The sequence below is a fragment of the Miniopterus schreibersii genome (assembly GCF_964146895.1).
Source record: "Miniopterus schreibersii genome assembly, chromosome: 5".
NCBI lineage: Eukaryota > Metazoa > Chordata > Mammalia > Chiroptera > Miniopteridae > Miniopterus > Miniopterus schreibersii.
The window spans coordinates 29,093,889-29,121,205 of record NC_138106.1 but is presented as its reverse complement, the minus strand read 5'-3'; the positions used below and the strand labels follow the sequence as shown (position 1 = coordinate 29,121,205).

General features: G+C 34.5%; 1 protein-coding gene across 9 annotated transcripts in view; it reads right to left on the bottom strand.

Moving 5' to 3' along the window:
• The window catches only part of NLGN1 (neuroligin 1), a 710,817-nt gene that overhangs the window by 382,798 nt on the left and 300,702 nt on the right, over positions 1 to 27,317 (bottom strand). For 6 of the 9 annotated variants that reach the window (XM_081138375.1, XM_081138371.1, XM_081138373.1 and 3 more), the window contains exon 3: positions 13,406 to 13,558. In XM_081138375.1, coding sequence (XP_080994501.1) covers positions 13,406 to 13,558 — 153 coding nt within the window. Of the gene's footprint in view, positions 1 to 13,405; positions 13,559 to 20,185; positions 20,246 to 27,317 lie in introns of all 9 variants that reach the window. The other 3 variants (XM_081138369.1, XM_081138367.1, XM_081138368.1) reach the window with 1 other exon arrangement.

Sequence of the window (27,317 nt, the reverse complement as noted above, 5' to 3'; positions counted from 1 at the left end):
ACTGGCTATCTGGTCCAGAAGCAGTAAGTGATAGATAGGGAGATCTCTAGAAGGAACATTTAAGAGAATAGGCCTATAACTTTTTCAACATTCAAGACTAGAATAACAGGTCAATTTTCTAACATATAAAATGTGTACTTAAGCATACAATTTTGAAATGAGGTGAAGATATTTTTAATGGGGATTTACTGAGCTTAATGCACCTAGGAATTTCCACTGAAATCTACTGTATGTCACTTGAGTTATATAGAAAAATTATATAAATTGAAATTACACAAGTTTAATTCTATTTCAGAAAAATAGCAGGCTTTGTTTTTTAAAAAAGTTCTATGTAAAGACTGGACCTAAAGCAAAGGACAGGAAAATAAAAAAGGATAATCTGGAGTTGACCTTTTTAAGAGGATAATGGAAAACAACAAATTTGGGCTCTTTATCATATGACACAGTTTTGAAAAAGAAAAGATAAGCCAATTACCCCTTCCTCTTAAGGACAGCAGGTGAACTGGGCCAGCCACAGCAACCCCACTGACTCAGTCTACCTGTATTAGTGGGTCAGCGAAGTAAAATGATTGGTAATTTTATTATACAAATACCCAATTAGAAAATTTGCCTATAGAATACACACATAGCATAGAAACCTATCTACTCCATTGACTCATTTCAATCTCCCCCGCCCCCACCTGCTTTATACCTGGAAGATCCGTCTTACTGGGCTCCAGGAACAGGTGGAGCAAAGTTAACAGCCCACAGGGGAGGGGGCTGCAGGTGAACAGGGCACACCTAGACGACTAAGTTTGAGCAACCAGGTTTGGCCTGTTTCTTTTTTAAGCATTTCAACTCAGAGTACTATTTATATAGCTATCCCCTGAACATGAAATCCCACGAGAAACTTCTTTTGAAAAAAATGAGTGCCTAGACTACCTTTGATTTTCTGAAGAATTGACATGTTTCACAGCCCTTCTTATATTCATAAATAAATAAAGCTTGGTAGAGTTTCCAGCTGGGAGCCCAAGACAGCACCTCCGGAATTGTTCTAGGCTGTGTGGTGCTAGTGTGTGTGTGTGTTTGTCTTTCCAGGCCTTCTGTTTCCTCTGGGTCTCATCCTTTATTTATGTTAACATAGTTTCATTGTATATACTCACATAAGTTGTCACAAATACTTTCTAGAAAAAGGAAGGGAGAAAAGATTTAAGTTTTTAACAAATGGAGTTGTCTAAATATAAAGATTATATAAATTATGATGAAATATGTCTAAAAGAATATGTAGATTGTACTCATTTGCATACAGGGTAAGCTAGAGTTAGGGGAAAATTATATATCTCTGCTGTGGTCCCTCTTAAGTACATTCTTCTAGAAAATAAAACAAAATATTAACACATGAACTGTCTGCTTTGGTATAGATTACAGATTGGCTCTAAAACAAAATGTCAAATATACACTCTGAAAAACAAATTTCTTGTTGACTTCAAACAGATAAAATTGTAGTATATTTCAAGGAAAAATACCATCCAATAAAGCAATCTTTTTATTTGTTACAAAGGAAGAATGCTATTTTCTAAAGCTTGTTTTCATACAAAGTCAAGAAAACTCAATCAAATGACATTAAAATCATCACATAGTCTTTTTCTTTTTTTTTCTTCAGGGAAGTTGGTACTAATTCTAATGATATTGCCACAAGAACACTTTTTAATAATTGATTTCTGTTTGGGTATGTTACACATCTCTCAGGGAACTAAATGCTGCTTCTCAAAGCTCAAATGCAAGGAAGGAGCTAGCAAATAACAGAACAGAACAGAAATGAATATTTCTCTTGGATATGTTGCATCTCAGGGATATGTCTCAGCTCTTTAGAAGGGCTTCTAAATGATAACTTTATTGATATATAGATCAGTTAAGTAATACAACTTGTCTCATATTTGGAAAATGTTTCTAAGAATAATAGTTATATACGGTCCGATCTATACTGTTAGAGAAAATGGGTAGGCATGCGGGTAATCGTCATTTTAAGATCTCTCACCCCAACCTGTCTGTTTGTAGCAACAGTTAAACACCTGCAATTCAACCCAAGAGAGGTGAAGCATAAAAAGGCAAAGTGAAAGAAATTACAAACATTTTTCCTTTTTCTCCACCTTGTTTTTACAAAAAAAACCCTTAAGCTGAGCTCAAAAAAACAGAATTCACAGCCTGTTACATACATAAAATCAATGGTTACCCTTTCTGCAATATTACATATATTTCAATTCAAAGAGTGGTGATTCAATCATGTTTTCATGTATACCTTGTGTTCATGAGCACCAATCTTTTCACTTACCCCATATCAAGCAGGAAACAGAATAAGGCCAATATCAAATGCATGGTAAATGCAGCAATCACTAATGAGATTAAAATAGATTGCAGCTTTCATGCATGAAAGATCCTGTACATGGGGCATTTCTCTGGAGGACCCAGGGGCTTTTCTTGACTGCTCTTGGGGAAAAAGTATCAATAAGTCATCAATAAGACCTCATGCCATTTTCATGGGACTAGATGTGAGGCGTGGCATGCACATGGTACGTGCACCCTTGGCTACCAGCCACTCTTTCTCCCTGCTCTGTATCCTGAGACATTTGTACCATATCCTGAGAAGAGGAGAGATAGAAATTTGCATGCTTATTGATGACTCTTGAATTTTGTATGTAGAGCACTCTGCCGGTCTTGAGGAAATTGAAAAACCAGATAAGCACAGTGTTTATTTTCTGGTTTGAGTAGCGAGGCATCAATTATGTTAGGCAGTTAATACACACAACGATAACAAATGGAGTGGGCTTTCTGCATGCCAAAGTGAAGGCGAGGCTGCCTGGGAGCCTAGGGAAGGGGTAGATCAAGCTGGCTAAAGGTGATTTTGCAGACCGGTCAGGTGACAGCTGGGTTGTGTAGGTTGAGCTAGGTGGCTATATGTGGCAGATAAGCCCTTGGAAATGATCCTGGTAGGCAGTGAGGGGTGAGCCTGGCTTGAATGGGGGGCCTTTCCAAAAGCTAACAGGAGATGCCGCTTGCTAAGGAGAAAAACATACTTCAGCAGACCCGGAACAGCAGGAAACATGGGGAATGGATCCCAGGGTTGCTGAAAAACAGTTAGGAACATAGAGCAGAAAAAAATGAAAGGAAATGGCGTTCTGTTGTATTTTTAAGGTATGTTTAAGGTCATCTAAGATGTAAATTTGGGTCTGGAGGTTCAGAGATCAGAAGAGCTGGCACCGCAAGGTGAGTAGATAAGAGCAATAATAATAGAAAGGAGATAAATATAAGGTATTTAAAAAAAAAATTGAACTGTGCCAGTTAAAAATAGAAAGGCAAAGGGAAAAGAGCAGCATCCAAATGTTTGTGGAGTTAGTAGTTCAAGGAAGGACTGTAGAAAGAGAATGGTATTACAAGGTGTCCTGTCAGGGGAATTTGCAATCTATTTTTAAGGTGAAGTTGTGAGAGTGGGTGGAACATCCAGAATCACAGCTTGAGGTCACAGTAAGGTGTGGGAGTACTGCCTTGTTTTCTTATTGAGGAATCATCAGAGGGAGGAAAGGATCATTGAATGTAAATGAACCTAAAAAAAAAAAAAATCCAAGCCTCACTGTTTGAAAGAAAGAGGAAAACTGACCCATGGTGGAAAAGAGACCCCATATCTCCATTAAAAAACCAGTAAGGTTAATCTCTCCTCCCCCCCCTCCCCACCTTCCCTCTGAGATTTGTCAGTCTGTTCCATGCTTATATGTCATTGGATCTATTTTGTTCATCAGTTTATTTTGTTCTTTAGGTTCCACATATAAGTGAGATCATGTGATATTTGTCTTTCTCTGCATAAATGCATAACCTACGGACACAGACAATAGTGTGGTGAAGGCCTGGGGCTAGGGGTGGTTGTGGGGTAGAAAGGGTCAATGGGGAAAAAGGGGACATTTGTAATACTTTCAACAATAAAGGTAAATTAAAACAAAAAACAAAAACCAGTAATGTGACTACCTTACTACGTAGCATGGCTTTTCTCAGAGATACAGGGCAGGAGAGGGAGAAAACCGTCAATTGTCTCTGAAAAGCCCTAAGGTAGTACTCTCATCCTATACACCAATAGATAAAGACTGGGCACTCCCTTGGGATCCTTTCCCTGTGTGTTTGTATTTCATAAACTAATTTTGCTCATTTAATTCAAATCGAGAACACTGCCCAGTTGTTTGTGGGTGGTCTGTTTGTTTTGACTTTTGCATTTTTACCAAAGCTGTTTGTTTAAATGACTTATTTTGCTTCTAATCATCTGACATATTTTATAATTATTTCAAAATACTTTAACTATCATTTAACTTTGTAAATGCATGGGGGGAAAAACAAACCACAAACAAAAACCCAAAACCACACCTATGTTAGCATGGTAGGTACAAAGAGGCCTGTCCTGAAATCTTCAGTTTACATTTCACCTCCACAGATATACTTTTTCTTAACACCTTGTATTTGTTTTTGTGTGTATGTGTGTGTGTGTGTGTGTGTGTGTGTGTGTGTGTGTGTGTGTTTGGAAACACAATTAGTAAAATTTGTGTTAATAGTTTTGTTTCTCTGTTTAATGGAAATCTTCCTTACTCGTTGTGAGGTCCAGAGAGGAAGGACTGGTTTTGATTTTTTGTAACACTGTGAACACAGACTCCCAACTACCAGGAGCCTCTAGTGGGATCTTAGCAAATGCTTGTGAAATGAATGAATGAATGAATGAATGAATGAATGAATGAATGAATGAATGCCTAAGTTAAGGCGGTAACTTCTGCTCTGAAAACTAAAAATCTTGCTTATGGTTTGTTTCCTTGTTGTCCTTTGAGTACCTGGAAATAGCTTGTCAGTTCTGGACCCAGAAGAAGACCTTGCCTAGCAATGAGTGAATTTATATTCTATGTTCTGAGGTCTCATTCCAAATCACTGATCTTAATGTCTCAAGACAATAAACCACATACTCCCAACTTCCTCCCAGAACGAATAAAAATAATATCTCCTTTTAAGAAAAACGAAGAGATTAAATGAGGACATATTAACAACATAGAAAGACAAATAAGGTGCCATCGTAATACAGTAATTTATTACAACTGCTTATATTGGTCAAACTCTGGAGTAATACTGATCATATTGATTTATACTCCTTCAAGGCAGAAATTCAGAAGAGCTCTCTATAATTCTAGTTTTATTTCTTTCACTATTAAAAAAAAGAAAAAAGGAGAAAAAATTGGCAAAATCTCTGGTGCTCTTTATCTAAAAGGCAGATAGTCAAGTTCACCTGAGTCAGCCAAGGCTAAGCTGGCCCCTCAGTTTTCTGTGAGCAAAATATCAGCCTCATTCACGAACTTACCAAGCATCACTGCACAAGCTGTGTTGGGTTTTTTGTGTGTTTTGTATTTTTTTCTAGTATTCATAGCAGAATGTCAACTTTGATTGAGGTCTAGGCCTACTCAGCACACCTTTCAAAATGCAAATCCAATCAAGTCACTTATCTGCCTAATGTTCCATCATTGCTCCTCACTGTTCTTAGAAGTCCTAAATCTTTAACAAGATGCTGCAGGGTCTGCTGCCTGGTTTCATGCTTATTTGACACTGCTCACCTCTGATTCAAAGCATCCGGCTGGGTTTGCTCAGTTCCTTTAACGCGTCAATCTTTGCTGTTCCTCTGGCTTTCACCCAGACTTTCAAACTCAGCCTTGCTTTCTGCTCCAGGACCACATCAGATCAGTACCTATTGACTATTCACTTCCACTTTAAGTTCAGTCAACATATATTTTCTAAGCAAATACCATGTCCAGGGACTATTATTACAAGCTCTGGAGAGCTAGACAACAACAAACAAAGAAACCAAATATAAACAGTAAATATTCGGGTATGATCAATGTAATACAAAGAATTTTTCAAAGTAGATGACTTGTGATGTGGTGCCTCTTTTTAGATTCGATTAACATGGATGGTCTGGTCTCTCTAATAAGAAGACATTTAAACCAAGATCAGAAGAAGAGGAACTAGCCCCACAAAGATTTGGGGTAGAGGTAACAAGAAGTGTAAAATCTCTGAAATCGGAACAAGTTTGGTATCTATCCACGGAGAACAAAAGATGGCTGGAACAGAGAAGAGCATTTTGAGATGACCCAAGAGACACGGGGACAAGGGACATAGGTACAGACTGGTGCAGGGTTTTGTCGGGGCAGGGAGGGAGTTTGAATTTTGTTCTAAGGGAAAAATGGGAAGCGACTGGAAGGTGTGAAGCAGAAAGTGAGCTGGAATAACTGATGCTTTAAAAAGATAATCTGATTTTGCTGTGTAGAGAATGGATTATGTATATGTGGGGGGAAAAGGGAAAATAATACCGGAGGTTCAAGGAGACTTGGCTTAGTTTGGTAAAGGGGGACGTGGAAAGGAGACGGAGCCAGGATACATGTTGGACCAATTCAGTAAGAGAAGCTGATGAACTGGACGTTGAGCATAAAGGAGACAGACATCAAGGAGAAGCTGTGTCTTTGCTTGACCATCCAGATGGACGGCGGTGCCACTGCTATGAGTACAGTGTTCTGTCCAAGAGAAGGCCTGGGTTAGAACCCTGGTTCTACCACTTCATGCTGTTTGGCCTCTGTGACAGGAGATGTTATTTAGCCTCTCTACTCATTTGTTTCTGCATTTATGAAATCGGGAAAATAACAACCTTACCTCATAGGGTTACAGTGGGAATTTAATACAATGGGAATTTAATTAATGTAATTGCTTAAAACAGCTTTTGGCACCTAAGTCCTCAAATGAACATGGCTATTACTATTGCTATTGTTGCAATTATTATTATAACCTAGATGTGGAAGGCAGTGAAACATGTAGACTGAGAAAGTCTGTATATGTTAGCCATTAAGTTTGAGATAATTATTAGACATCCACATGGAGATGTTGGTAGGTAGGCACAGGAGCCTGTAGGTCTGAAGAACAGTCAGTGCTGATGATACAGTTTGGAAGTTACTTCCATAGAGCTGGTATCTGGAGCCACACATGCCCTAAGAAGACATTGTAGAGAAAGAAGGGAAGTGATGCAAAAACTATGATGATGCACACTTCAGCCTACGCAGATCAAGGTAAGGCAGGGAGCCAGCAAAGGAGGCTGCAAAGGGGCTTACAGGGAGAAAAGAGAAAATCCTGGGGTGATGCCAAGAAACAAATTATAAGAAGGGACTAGTTACCTGTGATCTGTGATGTGGAGAGATCATGTAAGTTAAGAACAGGGAGGTAACCAATGGAATCTATAATCTGGAGGTCCTTCAGAATCTTGACAAAGATTTCTTTTACTCTCAGTAGAGTATAAGAAATAGAAACTTGAATGTCACTTCCCCTGGGAAACTTTTTCTAAGTGTTGAGAATAGATTAGCTCTTTTCTCACTGCACTGGTCATTTCTCTAGCACTTATCACACAGATGGTTGTAAAGAAAGTCAACTTAGAACTAAATCGTCATCTACGTAAAGGATCTCATTTATGTAATTATTCATTTATTTTCTATTTCTCTTAATTGCTAGTAATCTACTGAATAGTAGAGATCACATCTGTCTTGCTTTTCAAAATATCCTCAATAACCAGCAGAATGCCTGATACTTAATATTGCTCAATTTGCATTGAATGCATAGCTGAATAAATAAATCAATGAATGACCCAATATGACTGTCCCTAAAACACATTTTTTAAAAATCTGACTTCATTTAACTAACAGCCACACTAATTAAAATGCTTACTTTCAGGTTATTATAAGTTTTTGGCATAACTAAATAATTACTTTTATTGAAGTTCACCTGAAATGATTTTAGAACAACTAGGTAGAAAAAAATTAGTAAACAGGTACTTTAGTTTGCACTTGTATCTATCTAAAATTTATTTTTTAAAAGAATAAACAATCTCTGCTCCAGGAGATCATTTTAGTACTTAATATAAAATTGATTACCATCCAGCCCTTATTAAAACCCAGTAGATACAACTGATATTTGAGAAAAGAAATCTATGAATCAAGTTAACTGTCCACTGCTCTAAATTGGTTTTTAGCTTTATCCTATTATAAGTGAAATGACCAAATATCTTATTTGAATTGCATTTGGTTAGTTTTTTGCTGAAATGACACTGTAGAAGTAGTGGGCATCTATTATTAAGTCTTTGTCCTTTACAGAGTGTTAATATAAATAATCATACACTGAGAATACTTCTGATTCTTCAAATGACATAAAGGCAATTTCCTATATTGTTCGGGGTTCCAAATAAAAACAACCTATGTGATAAATTTCTTTGTAGTATAATACAGTGTAAGAAAAACAAACTTTATTTGTGTATTTTTCTGATTCATAGATATTTTTTCTTTATCTGAGAATGACAATTATGAAATTCAATCCATTATCCTTTTGACCTTGCTTCTAGGAAACTGGGCTGTGCATTTCTGTTTAATTCCGTAGATACTCATCGCCTAAGTTTCTGTATCTTTTGTCTACAATATATGTATGCCTATTTAATACTGTTTCAGCAACCTCTATGTGTGCATTTGTCACCAAGTATCTCCACTTTTTTGAAGTAAAAAGAGCAGGAATAAATAAAAAAGTAAAAGAATGTCTTTTTTTCTTTCCTTTTAATACCAGAGATAATCCATTCTTCTTGGTCTTGCTCAAATAAAACCACTTCTATGGAGATATTTTTGACTTTTCAAGCACAGACTGACTCCCTCTCCTACTTTCCAAGAACAACTTGAATCATCATATAAAATTTAATTATATATTACTTTCAAATATGAGGTAACATTGAGGGGTTTTTTTATCTGTTTGTTTTAAGATCTAGAGTCAGACACAAAAACAATGCAAAAGAAAAAAAATAAGAATAATAATGACAAAACTTTTTTCCATGTCAGGAATTAATATGCTTTTCTTTTGAAGTCATGAACACACCCCAGACTTTACTGAACCTCCTGCTGCTGGGCTGCTCAGATTCAAAAATGGATCTCAATCCCTCGTCCATACTGATCCAGCTTATATTCTATGGCTTCCTTTTTGTTGTTCTGATTTTTCTTTTTATATATCAAGGAACTATATTATACACACAAATCAATTAATACATTCATATTGTTATAAAATATGAAGTAGAATAGCAGTTAGTATTCTCTACTGAGTATTTATTTCTCCCTCAATTAGATTGAAAGCTCTCTAAAGAAAAGGATTGCATTGTTCTTACTTTTTGTCCCTTAGAAGAGATATTGCGGAAAACAAGTGATATATACTATGACTGACCACACCAAAGTTACAATAATTTCTCTCGTCTATCTGATAATACTCGCAGCATTGTTATTACATAGACAATACCACTTTAAGAATCGACAAATCTCATTAACCTTTTTTAATAAAATAAAAATAAATTTTAGTGTTCATTGAAATTGATATGCAGTAAAATTAACAAAAGCTTGTTTTAAATGATTTAGTCCTACATGGCATTATAAAGTAAGCTAAATATTATTCATCAAATACAAGTAGATGGTCTAGGACTTAGAATTATTTTTTCATAGATGGATGGACAGACAGACATTTGAGTACCAAGTAAAACATTTAATTAGACTCCAAAATTTTTCTGAATTTTCAAATAGTTATCAGTAGTATTTCTGAAATCTTTAAAATATTTTTTCTAAAATAAATCACGTAGACTTGAAATATGAACACTTTATCAAGATAAAAGTAACACTAAATTTCCATCTGACATAAACCTTATGTTTACCTAAATTAGATCCCAACAGTGATAAAAAACTTTCCTTTGTTTTCTAAAAATAACTTATAAATTTATTCTAAATTAAAAGAAGTGCCTGAAATCCATTTAATACTAAATTAGTTAATGCATTAATTTCATTTTTGAGATTGGCAAATATATCATTTGGGTTGTTTCTATTTTCAAAAGCGTTTATTGCACAATATCTCATCCTCAAGTGGACAAGGTATTTCACATTCTCTCCCAGTTCTTGTCTATAAGTATATAAGTTCATCCTATTTACAATCCTAACATTTATTATTATTTTTCTCTTTTAGGTACATAATCAAAACAATTCTCCTTAACTTTCCAATATGACAACTTCCATTAATTACATATTTGAATAGTAAAAAAATAACTATTAATGATTATCCTGAATACATGCTATAGTACTATGCCACAATGTACAAAATAACAGGCTGAAGAGTTACTACTGACTGAGGAGAAAGGCTATGCGATCAATGCGAGAGAGAGATGAGCTGTTCCCTAGAAATGCGAGAGAGAGAGAGAGTGACGGGGAGAGCTCTAAGGCAAAACCGAGGCGGTGCGGTTCGCAGGCGGGGCCCTGCAGCCTCTTGATTTTTTCCGAACCCCATTAGCAGTTTTTCTTATCACTACCAATAGCATTTCCCATGCAATAACATGATAGCCTATGTCACCACCCCAAAGGAAACCTCAAAAGGTTTTTGGTTGAGGAACCGACCCTCACCTGTTTCCAGCTTCTTCAGAACAATGATGTCATAGGAGTTATTTTTATCTTTTAAGCTACTTCTTAACACAAAATGCTTTAAACTGGAAACTTGGCTGCTGGACAGCTGTATGAATTTTGTGACTGCAGCATTATCACATTTTTACTTATTGCTAACACAAACAAAAAAACTTGTACTATTTCTCCCCTCGGAAGAGAAATTCAAATCAACGCTAATTACATCGCCTGTTTCGGACATCCTGATTTTTTTCTGTCAATCATCTGAGAGCATTAGCATCATAATTAGCCAATTTGTACATGGGACCCCCAAACTCATTTCCTATATACCAAAACATCCAAATCAAAACACAGCTCAGGATTTCCTCTGATGTGAGATCAATTCTTTTTTTTTTTTTTACTTGATTTCTGCACTCTCCTAAGTGTAAACTAAACAGCAACACTTCTGGATCTTAGAAGCCCTGGCTTACCTTGTGACTCTTAGACACACTGTAAGCAAGAACCCTACGGTCTTGGTCGCAGCTCTGTCAGAGGAGCTGTTGCTCTGGTTGTGGTATACCACACATGCATATTGTGCTGAAATAAATATTCTGATCATTTATTTTTCATGAATCAACTCACTTAAATACATGTTCACAAAGCCTAACATATATTGTAGGAAGAAAGTGACCAGAATATACCCATTCCAGAACAAATGTTCCAAGATACACCTAAAAGCATTTCCTAAGAGTTTTGTACATTTTCATGTTGAGAGCTAGTCAATAAAGGACAGCTGATGCACAGTGGTGATTATTAGAAGACAGCTAAAGTTAAACCCTAAACTGAAGCAGAGCAAGAACAAATAGTTAAAGCTGGGAAAATCATGCATTATCAACACCACTTGCCATTTTACAGACCAAACAAGTGGAATTCTTCATTTTTTAGCTGGTTAATCCGTTCTCCTTTAACATTCATTCAGAGTATGGCATTTAAAAACAGCATATGAGCATGAATATAGGATTCAAATTCGATCAAAATCAGGTCCTCATCAGTTCTGAATACATAAAACAGTGGCAAAGCTTACATTAGCAGAACAACATCGTTCACTTGATGGAACCTTACTTATGTGATTACAACCAATACCGTAACAAGGCAACGTAAGGTGTGGTCAAGATTCTTTAAATGTCTTTACACACACACACATATATACACACACACACACACACACACACACACACACACACAAAGTGGATGTTCAAGTCTTTAAGAACACTGTTACAACATTTTGGAATGTACTTTTAGATATTCAATCATCAAACTGATCACTGCATCAGGATTTAAAACTTGAGAAATTCCGAAAAATATGAGAACAATAATAAAAATAATTGAGGTATAAACAGTACTGTAATTTAAATTAAACACATGCAAGTTACTGAAGATTCTCACATTAAAATGTTCCATGAGAAACAAATAAAACACTAAAATATTTAAGAATTATTAGGGCCATCTCCACAGACCTTCTAACACACAGGGCTTCCACAGGTGGGAAGACATTTAATCCTGTGGCTGAAATTATAAGAACACCTGAAGCAATGCAAGATTGGACACTATGGAGGAGGTAATGTATACTTGAACAAAGCTACAGAAATATTTTATACCTACATTGATACAGTGTATCTATTATCTCATCCACTGTACTCTAAATTTAAAATAGAAAACTAGAAAAAGATCAAGATTTCAATTTTGCATTCCTGAAATACCTCATTCTCCAAAACATACAAATGACTGACAAAAATCATTCTCTTTTTGTATTTTGAGAGTAGCATAAATATAGGATTATAATTACACAGGAGTTAGAATAGTACTAACACTGAAGAGGAAAACAACTGATTTCTCAATGGCTAAATATATAATACTGACAATTATTATAAAAGAGAATATAATTTTAATTCTTTTTTTCAAAATATTTTAGAATAAAGAATGAATAAGGAAGGTGTCTCTTTGTGCCCAAATAATATTATAAATTATACCTATTTAAGTGTACAGTATGGGATAAGACTTTGAGGACAAAGATTTTAAAAACATAACTGCTTTTGATGCATTGTACTCTTTCGGCAAATACTAATGAAAATACTGCAGATAAACGTGCTTTATTAAATTACATAGTAATTTTACTCCTTGAATTGTGACAATACTAAAAAATTAAATTTATACAAGTAGAATAGCAAGTTTATCTTTTATAAATGGGTTATTTCATAAAACAGCATGCTTGTTTTAGAGTACTTACTAGTTTTTTTGCAAAAATATTTCTCTACAGATACCTTCAAACCAAGAATCTCCCTTTTGCCTTTGCTCCCTGTGTACACAATTATTGAATCAAAGACTTTGTCGCTTTATATACTCAACATATGCTGACCATATCAAATAATTTACTCCATATACACTTAGACAAAATATTTCTAATTATTATATGACAAATTAAAAAGAAATCTACACCACATTGGCAAATCATTAGGTCACAAAGCCAGTCCATACATGTTTCCAAGCTCATGGCAAACTCTGGGGAATTTTACCGCATTGTGAAAAAGAAAAGTAAGGAAAGAAAAATTTGTCCAGGGACTAAATTTTCCACAGCAGATTGTTACCTTGCACAGTTCTACAAAAGTCAAACTCACAAAGCCCAGAACATTCCTCAACAAGGTGAAGCATTTCATTACCTTTTACCTTTAAATCTTAAAATCAAACCTGGCTGTCTTTCATCTAGTAATTTACGAACATTTATAGAATTTGTTGAAAAGATCAGAACTTTTTTTTCAAACAAGTCATCAAGCATAGAACAGTGAGTGAAACTATGCAGAGCAAAACAGAAGTCAGAACAAAGCTATCACATACTTCATGGATTAATGGTGTAAAAATAAGAGACGTCTTACCAAGTACCCCAAGGCGGTAGTTGACTGTGATGACGATGACATTGCCATAACTTGCCAAGACACTCCCATCATATAAATTTCCAGTACCTTCCATATACGAGCCGCCGTGGATATACACCATCACTGGTTTAGGGCCCCCACTGTCCCGAATGTCTGAAAAAACAAATGGTTGGCAATTGTGCTTATCCTCAAAAAACACACATAATGAAGCAGAGAATACATTTTCCATTTTAGGGACAAGAGGGCATGATTTTTATTGAGTTCTTTAAATTGCTGTTTTTGTTAAAGTGTTTCTTAAGCAACTTATATTAAGAAATGTTGCAGAAAAGAGCAATATCCATCTTTTTCCTATCTAAAATTTTTATAGTTATAAACTGAATGGCAAAACTTGAACAAATTAAAAGTAGGTGTGAATTTTAGTGTTGTTTGATTAATTTCTAATGTGACAATAGAACAAAAAATAGAATATAATAATTCTTAGAACTACTTTTTAAAAATGATATAGACCTCATATGAAATTTATGAACCATAAAATAAGGCCAAAGGTATCACTGCAATTTTAAATAAAACACTGCTTCCATTTCTTAATAACTGTAAATATTTGTATTGAATGCATTATAATTATGCTGAATAATTTATGCTCCAAGTTATGAACATAATTACAACAATGTATTATACATTGTAAAGAGTTTCATTTCACTACTCAAGTACTAACCATCAGATGAATTTTAGGCAGTAAAGTCATATACAATCTCTACTTCTGTTGTGCATTTAGGGGCCAGTCATTTAAATAATATATTTTAGTTAAGTCTAGGTTATCTGCTCATTATAACTACTCTTACTCTTTGGAAAAAGAAAACAGACTAAATTATATTTTTCACCTCTTTAAACTATTCTATATTTTTAAAAATTCTTAGCCCCATGTTGGCTCTATGATTTTGTCATGTAAACATGAGACAGGATGCAGCTAAGTCTAAGTGTGTGTAAAGTGCCAGTATGTAGGGTGATGTTGAAGGGATTTCTGCAGCTCAGAACTTCAATCAAATGTATTTTCTTTTCTAGGATCCTTTCTTCAGTTATGTCATTTTCAACAGGATCTAGAAATAATATACAGGGTGGGCCAAGTACCTGAAACATAGGGTCTATTCTTCTTATTATTATCTATTAATTACTGTACTATTTTCCATACAAACAAGTGTAAACCTACTTTTGTCACACCCTACCTAAGAAAAACCTAAAAAATTTTAATTGGGAGAAAAATAGAAAATTTTTATAAAAAAAAATGCTACACTCTATATTAGCTAACATGGTTTTAACTATTATACAGATTGAAACATTGCATATGTATATATGATTATGAATATATATATATATATATATATATATATACACACATAAAATATCACTGTCACATAACAGCCCATGATCTCTTCTACCCACAATTGAAACAAAATTACATCAGATGTACTATCTTTTTAAAAAAATTCTAATATTAGCCCAGCCAGGAATGGCTCAGGGGTTGAGCATCGACCTGGGATCCAGGCGATCGGGGTTCAATTCCGGGTCAGGGCACATGCCCGGGTTGCGGGCTCGATCCCCAGTCGGGGGTGCAGGAGGCAGCTCATCAATGACTCTCTCATTGATGTTTCTCTCTCTCTCTCCCTCTCCCTTCCTCTCTCTGAAATCAATAAAGATATATTTTTTTAAATTCCAATATTAAAAGTGTCATTCAAAAGTATAGTTTTGTTCCTTTTTTCTTTGACATTTTTATCAAACTTAAATCCCTACATATTTATGATTGAGGTTTCAGCTTTCAGAGTGGACTAATATGATACAAGCTCATTGAAAAACTGATTTACATTTCCTGTAAAAAATATTAAAAATATAAATGCCTTGGCTTTTATACGGTAACAATAAAGTAATTTTTTAAAATGAAAAATCATCCGAGCATCAGGAATTACAGCTCAACTTATTTGTTCAGAATTTCAAGTTGGAGAACTAGCTCATTGCAGAACTTAGAAACTTTTTAAAAGGACTATTTTAAATTTGACTGAAAAGCAGTGTATAAACTTGCACCAAGGGTGTACCTGAGAAGAATGTTTTATTTTTAAGTGGTGAGAGGAGTATACTCTGACATAGAAACCATCCACTAGACACAGCTACAGTAGGATGAACACCTAATTTATTTTCTTCTTAAGTCCTTGGGAGGGAAATTGATATTCACTCATTTGTAAAGATTTGGGGGCGTATGGAGATGTTGGGTTTACACAGAGAAAATAATCCTTTAGAAACTTTTAAACTATCCTCCTTAAATACTTATTTGTTGCATACAGTTTTAGCTTATTTTCCTACTATGGCTGGCACTGAAGAAGGAATAATAAATTATTAAATTGAAATCATTAAGTGACTGTTCACAGCAGACACTGTACTCTGCTAATTGTGTGCTTGGAGGCAGCACAGAGGGTGCTTGTTTCAGAATTCTTCTTTAATTAAAATTACATAGACTTACAAAACACCAGCTGTGAACAGTAATGGAACCTTGGTAGATCCATTCTGTTCACCTGGAAAACAATACACATTGAAGTACGTGCCGCATTTTATACCTAATAAAGACTGGAGTGGACATTGCCAAGAAAGGCTGAAAAGTTGACAAAAGATTCCAGGGGCTATTTTAAATGGTCTCTCTCTCTCTCTCTCTCTCTCTCCCTCCCTCCCTCCCTCCCTCCCTCCCTTTCTCTTTTTAATTGGACTTGAAAATATTACTGAAAGTTGGGACTGCTTCTATGAGTTTTCAAACTTCCCAAAGACTTCAGCCTTGCCTAAGAACTTAACATAGTGGAAAATTCTTTTCCAGAGAATTTGATGAAATTCTAATGCTGTGTTCTGAACAGTATTTTTTTTTGCTTAAACTAACCCGGAAATTAATGCTATATAGGGCATTAATTACCAAAGTAGGTAAAATTATTGTACATAAAACCCTTAAATATTGCCAATAAAATTTGGGAAAATGCTGTGTTTCTGTTAGAGGACAATTGAAATTCTATGAGAGTGTTTTATCAGAGTGGTCTATCTTAGATTTATAATGATAGTATTTTACCACAGAAGTCTCTATAGTTTATGGATGTTTTTTATTATAATAATATAGTTTAAATTATATCTATATTTAACTTTGAAAAGAACCAGAATCTTTACAAATGAAACTAATATGCCAGCCTACTATTGAATAGTATCTGCTAATGCCATCATTTTAATAATAAAATTTGGAAGAACCACTATGTCTTAGCAAATATACTAGTTGTATTTTAGTAATTTATAATTTGTTGGAGTTTATTCATCCTTCTAAATATTATTTCATATTTTTCCCTAAATATAGGGTAGATTTCACCTAAAATTTCTGACTTTGCCTAAACAGATGCTACTGGCTTTATTAAAATCAAATGAACACACTCAGACATGAAAACACTAGCTCAGATCCAGTAAAGTTACAAATGTTCTTAAATCATGTTTACATTTAATGTTTTTGGTCATTTTTAAAAGCTTTCCTAAGTCATCTAAGTCCCTGAAAATACTTGAATATTAAGAGGAAAATACTACACTGATAACTATTTTTCGTCTAAATTTTTATGGTAAAAAAAAGTAATTGTTTTAACATTAAAACATAATAAACTTGGAATTTTAGTAGCACCTTGACTTTAAATTTTAGTAACTATTTCACCCTTCTGATGAATCAAAATTTTAAGCCAATACAACAGGTTATCAATAGATCTAGAAGTTAATGGGGATTTATTAACAACAATTTATTATTTATTAACAACAATTTATTTATTTATTGTGTTTGGAATAACAATTCCTTTTAATGATCCTAGTGAATAATTATTAATCACTCAGCTTCTTAAATATGTTTACTGGTTGCTTTCTACTTAATGGACTCATAAAATTTTTAATTTCCCATGTTTTAAAGTTTTTGGCACTCATCAATTTTAAATTGCAGGGTAATGTCTCAATTAAAAATTTCTCTGATATATTTAGACATATTCAAGATATCTTTATGCCCCCCTACTCATTTTATGTACCTCAGTTACCATTTCAAACATAGCCAAATAATATAGACATGTTGGCAGAATATGTGCTTGTTAAACTGTACTTACAGATACAATTTTTAGTTTAAAAATACTAAAAAATCAACAACAGAAATTTTTAAAAAGCTCTATGTAGATATAAAATTGTCTTTGCAATTAAATTAATATTAATTTATTAATTTAACTATTAATATTAAAGTATTAGTACAACTTTTTAAAAATGTAAATACTCTTAAATTCCAAAAATAAATTGATAGAAATACAGAATGTTGATTTCACCCATTTTTATCACTTCAGCTTTGTCTTTTTGAAACTATGGAAATAGCCTACAAAATATGCAGTTCTTTTGGCTATTATAAAACACATATGAAAAGTGTTACAATTGTGCTTGGCCTGGAGATGGCAAATCAGTGATGGCAAAAAAGCAAAGGAAGAAAAGTGCTCGTCTGAGGCAAATAAAGATGAAAGTTGGCCCTGGTTTTTGTGAACATTCACGTCTACAAAATAATTATAAAAGAAGAAAAGGAGATGCTCGTACTTTTCTGCGAAGGTCTTTATCCGGGAGGATATTTGAATTTACCTTTCTTGTCTTCTAAACAATTATCCAAAACAACAGTAACCCAGAGGAAAAGACTAAACTTGAATTGACTACTGGGACATGCTACACTTCTGAGCACTTAAAATATGTATTGATTTGGTAATTCTTGTGACTAACTGGTTTCGTGCTTAACATGAATACTGCTGGCCAACTTAAATAGGGCTTAAGATATTTTTAATGACTATTTAAAAGTGTTAAATATGTTTACAATTAAGTCTATAAAATAGACTCACATTCAGAGGAATTAGTTCAATTATGGTCGTTCAGAGGTAAATCAGCAATCAAAATATTTTTCAATAGGAAAATAGTGTTTACTAACCTTGTGAGTACTTTGGGAAAATTTGGAATTTAAAAAACTACACACTGAGAAGTCCCTTATACTGAGGTACTATTTAGATAACAAATGTCTAGGAGTTCAGGATTTTTAAAGGGTTCAACAAGTTCCAAAGATCCCAACTGAAAGCAGTCATCCTTAGAGCACTGGGAACAATTGTACATATCCTGAATCAATAAATCTCCTGAGTGTTTGAATACTTCTAATTTCCAACAGCAGTTAAAAAATATCACAATTTGAATTTAGATAAGTTTATTTTTAGCTATTTAGCATTCAAAATGATAACCCTTGGTCAACCATAATGATTGATTTTAAATATTAATGATTGCTTTGTGTTTAATCTTTAATTCACTGTTGGGGTTCACATTAAATGAAATTTTAATAAAATGTCACAAATTTCATGACAGAATGATTCTTAAATATTATAAAAATATTAACATCCAATTGAATTGTTATGCTTCCAATACTTCACCTCTGTAATTTAATTTTCTACTGTGAGTAGCTTATTAAATATATACCTCAATGAAAACAATTAAAATTGTTTAGTAAGGATTCATTCAATCATAGTTGTAATTAATGGAACTAGCCCTTCGGCTGACCCGGTTGCAGATAGTTTTATTTTGAAAAAACTTTATCATATTATTAAAATCTCTATGAGATTTATTTTCTAGAATTCTGGGAATTTCTTTAAATCCTAGGATTACATTAGTTATGTCTATAAGAATCACAGCCAGGGTAGCATTAAAAATACAGCGAAAAAACAAAACAAAACATAAGCACTAATTGAAACCAAGATGAACTGAAAGAATCAGTGGGCCTTTCTAGAGACTCCATTTAAACACCAGGTAAAAGTCCACAGTAGAATGAGATGTGTCAAGTAAACATAATATGTACTTTGATTTAGAGAGAAAATCAGAATTCTATGTCATAAGAAAGTTGGAAAGAGAAAAAAAAATAATAATAAAGCAAGAAATATTTATTGCTTATAGGTGACAATACTTTAAAAATCAGAATATTTTCATTACCAATCTAGAAACTTATTGTGCCTTTGAAATTAAAGAATATCCATATAATCTTGTTTAAAAAAACTCTAAATTCTGCCAGATTTGGTCACTATTATGAGCCCAGAGTACTTAAGTAGTTGTACAATGTTTACTACAGTTATCTGAATAGGTCTAATTCCTTTCTCACTTATAAAATTTTACTTATTTATGTGAGATTTAAGCAAGTCAACAGAAAACAGTATTTTAAAAATCTAAACTCTATTGCTCAAGAAACACTTTATATCAGCTTCCAGTTCTGTCCTTCCTTTTATTGGGTGCAGGGTACCTTTTAAACAAATATCAAATGTAAAAAATGAAACACATTTTGATATTGGGTAAGATATTTACATGTATTAGAAAACATGCAAAATGGGTAGAGAGAGACTACGGGGGGGATATTGTTAGTTCAAAGAACATGGACGAATTTCAGTCAAAACGTGGGATGGAACATATCAAAAGTCAGTCCAAGGAAACAACAACAACAACAAAAAAAGCCTCTCTTTTTAAAACATTTTAATGGCTGGTATCAAAATGTAAAACGACATTCATTTGTTTAAAAAATTAAAAATGTATATTTATATGTAACAACAAGCAAGAAGACAAAACACATCAAAAACGAGAATTGAAAACAACTCTTCAAAAAAAGACAAGAAGTAAAAAAATAGAAAGGGGTGGAAAAAGCGATCGAGGCCCTTGTCATGCAAGTAGATTGGGTGGAAAAAATACCTTCATCTTCAGCACCGTCATTATCACCTAAATCATCTGTCTGTTTCTTTGTAAGGGGACCTAGGATTGAGAATGGAGAAATGGAAGGAAAAAAAAAAAAGACAATTCAAGAATAAACAAGACTGAGGGGAAAAAATAAATGTAAATACTAAAATTCTCAAGGGTATTTCCAAAAAGAGTGGGGAAGTGGTTATATTAAAGTTGATTATCTATTTTGTTTAAGAAAAAAAAATATCCCTTTCCCCCAAAATACCTCATAGAAGATTTGATTTGTGAATATATCCAGCATTGAAAAAATACATTATGGTTTGAAACTCAAGTCATAAACGAAGAAAGTGATTTTTAATACCCATTGCATACAAAAAAGTAAACATTTTATTAGCTGAAAGAACTTAATTTATTGTGTCTTTTCTAATTAAAATTGGTGACAACAACAAAAAAAGTAGGCTAAACTCATTCTTTAATTTGGGACAATATAAAACATTAGGGAAAACAGAGAAATGAACATTTTTAGGGTGTTTTTTCCCTTTTTCTTCTGTTATTATTGTAAAAGAATTAACACTTGGGTCTTACACATTTTTATACCATACATTATTCAAAACTGTGACTTTTTAAAATTACTTGTCATTAAATAAATATTTCCCCATGTGTTTCGATTAAATTTTAGCTGTGGATGTAAGACATTTGCAAACTGTACAAATGTATGAACAGATAATCTGGTCACCTGGTAGGGCAAAGGTACCATCATTGGAAGGCAGTGTTTAACTATAAAGGTAAGTTACAGAATCAGGACTTATATTTCATAGTTAATTCAAGAATATAATGGAATTATACCCTAGTGTTATTTCATGCCCCATATAGTTATTTATAATGAGATCATGTCTTCGGATACTAATTGCTAGAATGAAGGAACACACCAAAGGGGAAGTCAAGGCCATATGAAAGTAATTTTAAGTGTCACATAATTGACATATTCAGCACAAAAAAAGCAAGTGAAGCCCCACATTTCTCTTTCTGTAACCATTTAATTTGTATGACATTTCATAATCCTCATGCAAAAAGCAATCATTACAAACACAAGACAGTCAAGTTAAAAGACAGCCAACCACATAGCAGTAAGCAAGAGTTTTGTCATGCATAAAATAAGTCATGGAAAAGGGAGGGAAAAAAGACTAAAAGGCATATGTTGATTTCAATAAAAGAAATAGAAAAAAAAGCAGGCATTAATTCTAAGCGCACTTCATAGGGAAGGATTGTTAAACATTTTTGAGAAAGAATTCTATGTCTGTTCTGAGATTGTTATGCATTCTGTTTATAATTCAAAACTACATCTAATATCATAACCTTCAAAGAATGAAAAATACCATCACAGAAAACAGAAGGAAAAAAAGAGATATAATACAGTTATGTTTCATCAGCTCAGAGAGACAACATTGAAAAATATTAATAATTGGCAAAGGTCAAAAGATTGGAAATGGAGAAATTGATCATGTAATTGAAATGACCTGTTGACTACTCCTTTGTAAGGTTATGGTTTCAAGGTCATTCCAAACACAGACATAGTAGCTATACACAATAATTTAAGTGATATACTTTCATAGTCACTCCTGCAAGCAATTGTTCCATTAGGAAGAAACCAAGATGAAAGCAACAGTTTACGTTAACTGACACACAGTTGAAAGCTCCCAGAATTCTACTTTTCTTTAATATGATCCTGTTTAAAATGCAGAAAAAGCCCTCAGTATTACTTGATGTTCATGTAACACTATTGCTACATTTCTGAAAAACAGAAATATTCTAATTTAAAATTTAAAAATGCTGTTATCAGATCTATATTTGAAATATTTCCAATTTTAGAACATGCAAAATATTAGACTTAGAGAATGGTATTTTCAAGTCTTTTATTTTTCTATAATTACATAAAGCAATAGATGAACACACTTCAATAAATATATTTTCTTGCATTTCTATTTTCAAAGTCATGGTTTTATTCACTGGTTAACACAGATTTAGTATATGGTAAATATTTATTGCTGTCAAAACAACTATCTACTTCCAAATTTCAGTTAAATTTCTTAATTTGCTTAATTCTTGGTTTTATTAATATGAGCTCAATTTTTATTTTATTTTTGTTGAATCACATGTAAAACCTATCACAATTAAATTACATCACTCTGGCTTGGCTGACGTGACACAGAGGTTGAGCATGGACCTAGGATCCAGGAGATCGAGGTTCGATTCCCCTTCAGGGCACATGCCTGGGTTGCGGGCTCGATCCCCAGTCGGGGGCATATGGGAGGCAGCTGACCAATGACTCTCTCATAGTTGATGTTTCTCTCTCTCTCCCTCTCCTTCCTCTCTCTGAAATAATAAAGATATATTTAAAAAAAAAAAAAAAAGATCCTGCTCTTTAAAAAATAATAATAATAAGTCACTCTCTTCACTTTATGTAGGACTTTATAAGGTATCTCTCTTGGACAATTTAGAAGGAAGTATTTTTCTTTCCCTTTCTAGGCTACCCAAGGCAATTTACATGATTCTTTGGGAAATCCTTTAGGTTCTACAACCACCAGCCAGTAACATGCTTTGCACACATACAGAATTGTTAGCTTTTGGTCTACATAACATGTGATAGTAAGAGAATTTTTATTAAAACATGATCTCCCACTTGTGTGGGTCTGTATAAGCAGAGAAGCCACGGAATTGCTACTATTTATACAAAGAGAATTTCTCCCTGGATGGAATGGTTGACCCAGCTTTTTGCAACATATTTACCATCACTTTCCCTGCTCAGGAGGCCGCATGCCTCTTAACTGATGTGGGCTAATGACTACATAGGTAAGCTGCAAGGGACATCTTCTCCTGTAGGACTCTGAAGAGTCAGCCACAGATCCAGATATTGCTTCAGCATCGTAAATAGATGGGACATCATTCTCTTAGAGAAGAATTAAGTCCAATTCTCCCAAGTAAAGAATTTCATTTACTGAGTATTAAATAAAACCTTATTATTAAATGATATCAAATTGTTCCCACAGTATGGGTTCTAGCAATATCTGTGATTTCAGAATAACTGGTTTTTTTAAATATCAATAATTTTTTAACATCTGGTTTTTGAAGGTTCTCTGGGAAAAACAGGGCTGATTACAGTTTGGGGCAAAACTGATTATAAAAAGAAAGAAAACAGATGTCTTTTATCTCCTATGCCTAAAAGCACTGAGAATCAGTATCCTAGAGGGTCATGGTGTGAAGTTGAGAAGGTCAACATTGGTTTCTCTAAGGGAGCCTCAACAGAGTCCACATATACCAGTGAATTACCAAAACCAATCCCAACCTGCTCTCAAGGCTCCTTACTCCCAAGCTGGGAAGAAGACAGCCCAGTGCCTTGAACTCCCTTCTCTCTAGGATATCAGCAACTCTGGCTCATTTTTCCTTTATTCTAAACTGTTACAATTGATGTAATTTCTGACGTTTAAAAAAATTTAAATAGAAAGAAAATATTGCAAGAGGTAATTGTCATTAATTTTCTTAAGAATAATAGGTAGCCACGTTTTAGGGACCACTCATTCCTGCAAGTTGATCAGCGCAATTTTCCCCGAAGGGTAAACCATTTATCCTTCAACAGAATAACAACTGTTAACAACATTCCAACTATGCCTCTTTTAAACTACAAGCAGTGCATTTTCAATACCAGCAGTCTAAATGAGTAACTTAAAGAGCCAACTTAGAAAGCAAGTGAGTGCTCTAAAACCTGGGCGTAGAAGTGATTTATTCTGCCTTTGAGCTCTGTAGGGTCTGTGCTCCTTGAGGAATGCACACATAACTCTCATTAGAGTTAATGGGAAAGGAGACCTCACGTCATTTTGAAAGGGAGTGAGAGTAATTACTATATTTTATATCTCCTATAGGCAATCAATAGAATCAGTGGGGAAACAACAGGACCAAGGAAAGTACAGGGCACTCCTAACTGTGAACTTTGAACTCCTTTAAATCCAAAATAGTTATTTTGCCATTACCATAAGCATGATTCAAAGTATCAGCCTTTATAAAGGACATTCTTACATTTCAGAATCTGACCACGTGCCTTTTATTTTTTGAAAAAAAGAATAAAAATATCAGCATTTCTCTATAGTTAACTAGGAAATGATTATGAGCTCTGAAATAATTACTATCCACCCATATTAATGTGGCTTTTTATCATTCCCTTTGATGAAGGGCTAATATACTTTAGATCTCAAATACATTAAAACTGATTATAAATTCCTTCATTATGGGCTCAATTCAGCAGAAATCATCTGTATTTTGTGTCACACATATCTGCAAGAGGCAAGTAGGTTGAGGATATTATTAGCTCCTGTGTTGGAAAGCTGGCCATGAGAAATGTGTCCTTAAGAGAACAAGTTTTTGAAAATTTTTGGATTATTTAGGGCTCGAGGTTCCAGTGAGTTCCATCTTGATAGATGGGGAGCCCTGGCTAATGACCTTGCTCTCTTTACTTTCTCCACCTTCTCTACTCAGCAGCCTTTGAGATAAACTGACTCTAAAGAGTTCCTAAGGCCATTTCCACAGGATGGGAGAACTTAAGGATGTTGCCATTGTTCTGGAACAATTGGAAACAGGCTAAGTCTTTTCATGGATGTTCTTAGGCCAAGATTTAGTTTATAAAATTAGGATCAAGGATATAAAAATACCTAACTATGTCTGCTCCATATGGTGGACAGTGCCAAAATTCAATACATTTAAAATTAAAATTGCAGCATATTTGATTTTTTCCAAATTGACAAACATTAAAATACAATGACTTTAAGAACTTCTGTATCACAGCAGTTGGTATCATTGCAAAACTATTGAATTTTACATTGAAATTTAGTTGATTTTCTATAACTGCAATACACACCTCTTGAGAATACAAAAATAAGTGAGGTGACTGATTTGGAATAATACTCATTATTTTTATATTACTGTATTGATTTAACTAAAAGTAATCACAACTCTTACACTATTAATTATATGAACAGATATAAAGTAATCAAAGCTGAAAAATATTTTTTTCTTAAAACGTTTTCAATTAAAAGGAAAAATTTTTGAGTAATGTCATAAATCTGTATTATGATAGAATAAAGATATAGTGTAAACCAGTGTGATGAGATATTGAAAGTAAACTTTGGAATAATCGATAGTTTTCAAAAGAACCCATATCTGTGCACTTTTTGCTGGCACCACGGTGTCATTCATGACGTTTGAGTGTCTTTGGTGAGCTGCATGTTTAGGTTCATGCTTCCTATGTATACATGCTGTGGAAGAAGCCAGGTTCCAAGAGCATGGATGCAGCAGGCATGGTCTGTGTTCATTTTGTGTTGGAGGAAACCACTCGCCTGAACACAAAACATATTCCCTCAAACAGGTTTTCAGAAGCAGAGCACAGCTTAAAACATGACTTTTAGGAAACAGAGAATTTGATGTTAAAATAGGAAAAGATAGAACAAGAAATCTTTTTGGGCGAAGTACAAGGAGACGAACTCATTCATACTTATAAGAAAGACAAGATTTTTCTTCATTAAATTACCTTAACATAACTTTGAATTCAAAAGCAATTCTGCTAGAAGAAAAGTGATAGCATCTGGAAAAAAAATTAGGCAGATAAAAGTAAGTAAAAAAGGCTAACCCCTAATCTGAGCATCACCAAATTTGCACAGGCTTATTACTTTTTTAACACTATATTTGATTTTTTTAAAATGCAGACGCATTTAATGCCGATGCAGTACTTTTACGGCATGAAGAATGTCAGCAGAGTGTCCCCTTTTCGTCTGGAGCAACGTGCTGTGTGTTGTACAAACTCTTTGTGAAGACACACTCTCCACTGCTCTCCACGCAGTCCCCAGAGATGTGCCTACAATACCGTGAGGGCACAAGGGGCACCAGATGCCCTCCCAGTCTCCGCAGGACCTGAGGCTGGGACAGCATCAGTAGCCCAGCCTCCTTGGCAGGGCCGCAGGACTCAGTCATGCAGCCGTTCAAAAGATACACGCGTTAGCAAGGTGCTCAGGGGACACAGCGAGCAGAACACGCAAGACCCGTGTCCCCATGCAAGTTAACTTTTTCAGAGAAAAAGACATTAAACAAGTAATCACTCCCATAAACATAGACTGACAAACTGTGTTGAGAACAAAGTCGTGGTGTTCTGGGAGGTTATAGGCGGGGACCTAGCCGGGCTCAGGAAGACCTCACTGAGCAAGCACAGTGTGGCCCGAGACTGAAGAGTAAGTGAACATCAAACAGACAAAGAGGCTGAGGGTGAGAGGAAGATTCTGCCCCCCAAAAAATGGCCTGTGAAAGGCTCTAAAATGAGAGCAAGCCTGGAGGTGAGCGTGGCTGGCACACAGGGAGGGAAACAGACCAGTGGGGTGTGCGGATGGATAGCCAGGCAGGTATCCATCAGGCCTGCAGCTCCTCTCCCCTGAAGATGTTTGTCTTAATCCTGAAAGCAGTAAGAAGCCCTTGAAAGGGTTTAAGCACACGCAGGCCACCTGCCTTATCTGAATCTTAAACAGAAAAGCTGAAAGAGGCAAAGTCATTCTAACAAATACAGCAGAGCATATTTTATACAGAGACCTGCATTATGTTCTCATCAGGGGAAAAGAGCCTTATTAGAGGAAACTCAATGATGGAAAAGGAGCCTAGAATGTCTTATTCTACCTCTGTTTGCAAATAAACTAAATATCACCACGAAGCAAAATCTAAGACGTCAGTACATCAGAGGTTTTATATTTTAAAAGTTTTCTATTAAATTTGTATTTAAAGTCAAACTTACTTTGCCTAAGAATTAACATACTGAGAATTAACATATCCTAACTATTCTTATATTTATATGAAGATAGATATTCTGCAAGCAATTTTTACTTGGATCTCTCACCCCCATTTTAGCACGGCAAGGATGCCCACATCACGCCCACCTCAAAGCCAGTTTTACCTCCCACCACAGACTTTGCTCTCTGAGGTATAACCCCTCCCTCTGTTTCCAAACTCTAACTCTGGAAATAATCTTTAACCATTGGTGAAGCCAGTGATTTTGTGACCTGATTCATAGAGAACTAGAGTTGGTACCTTGTCATTTCATAGGGCCTCAAAACAAAAA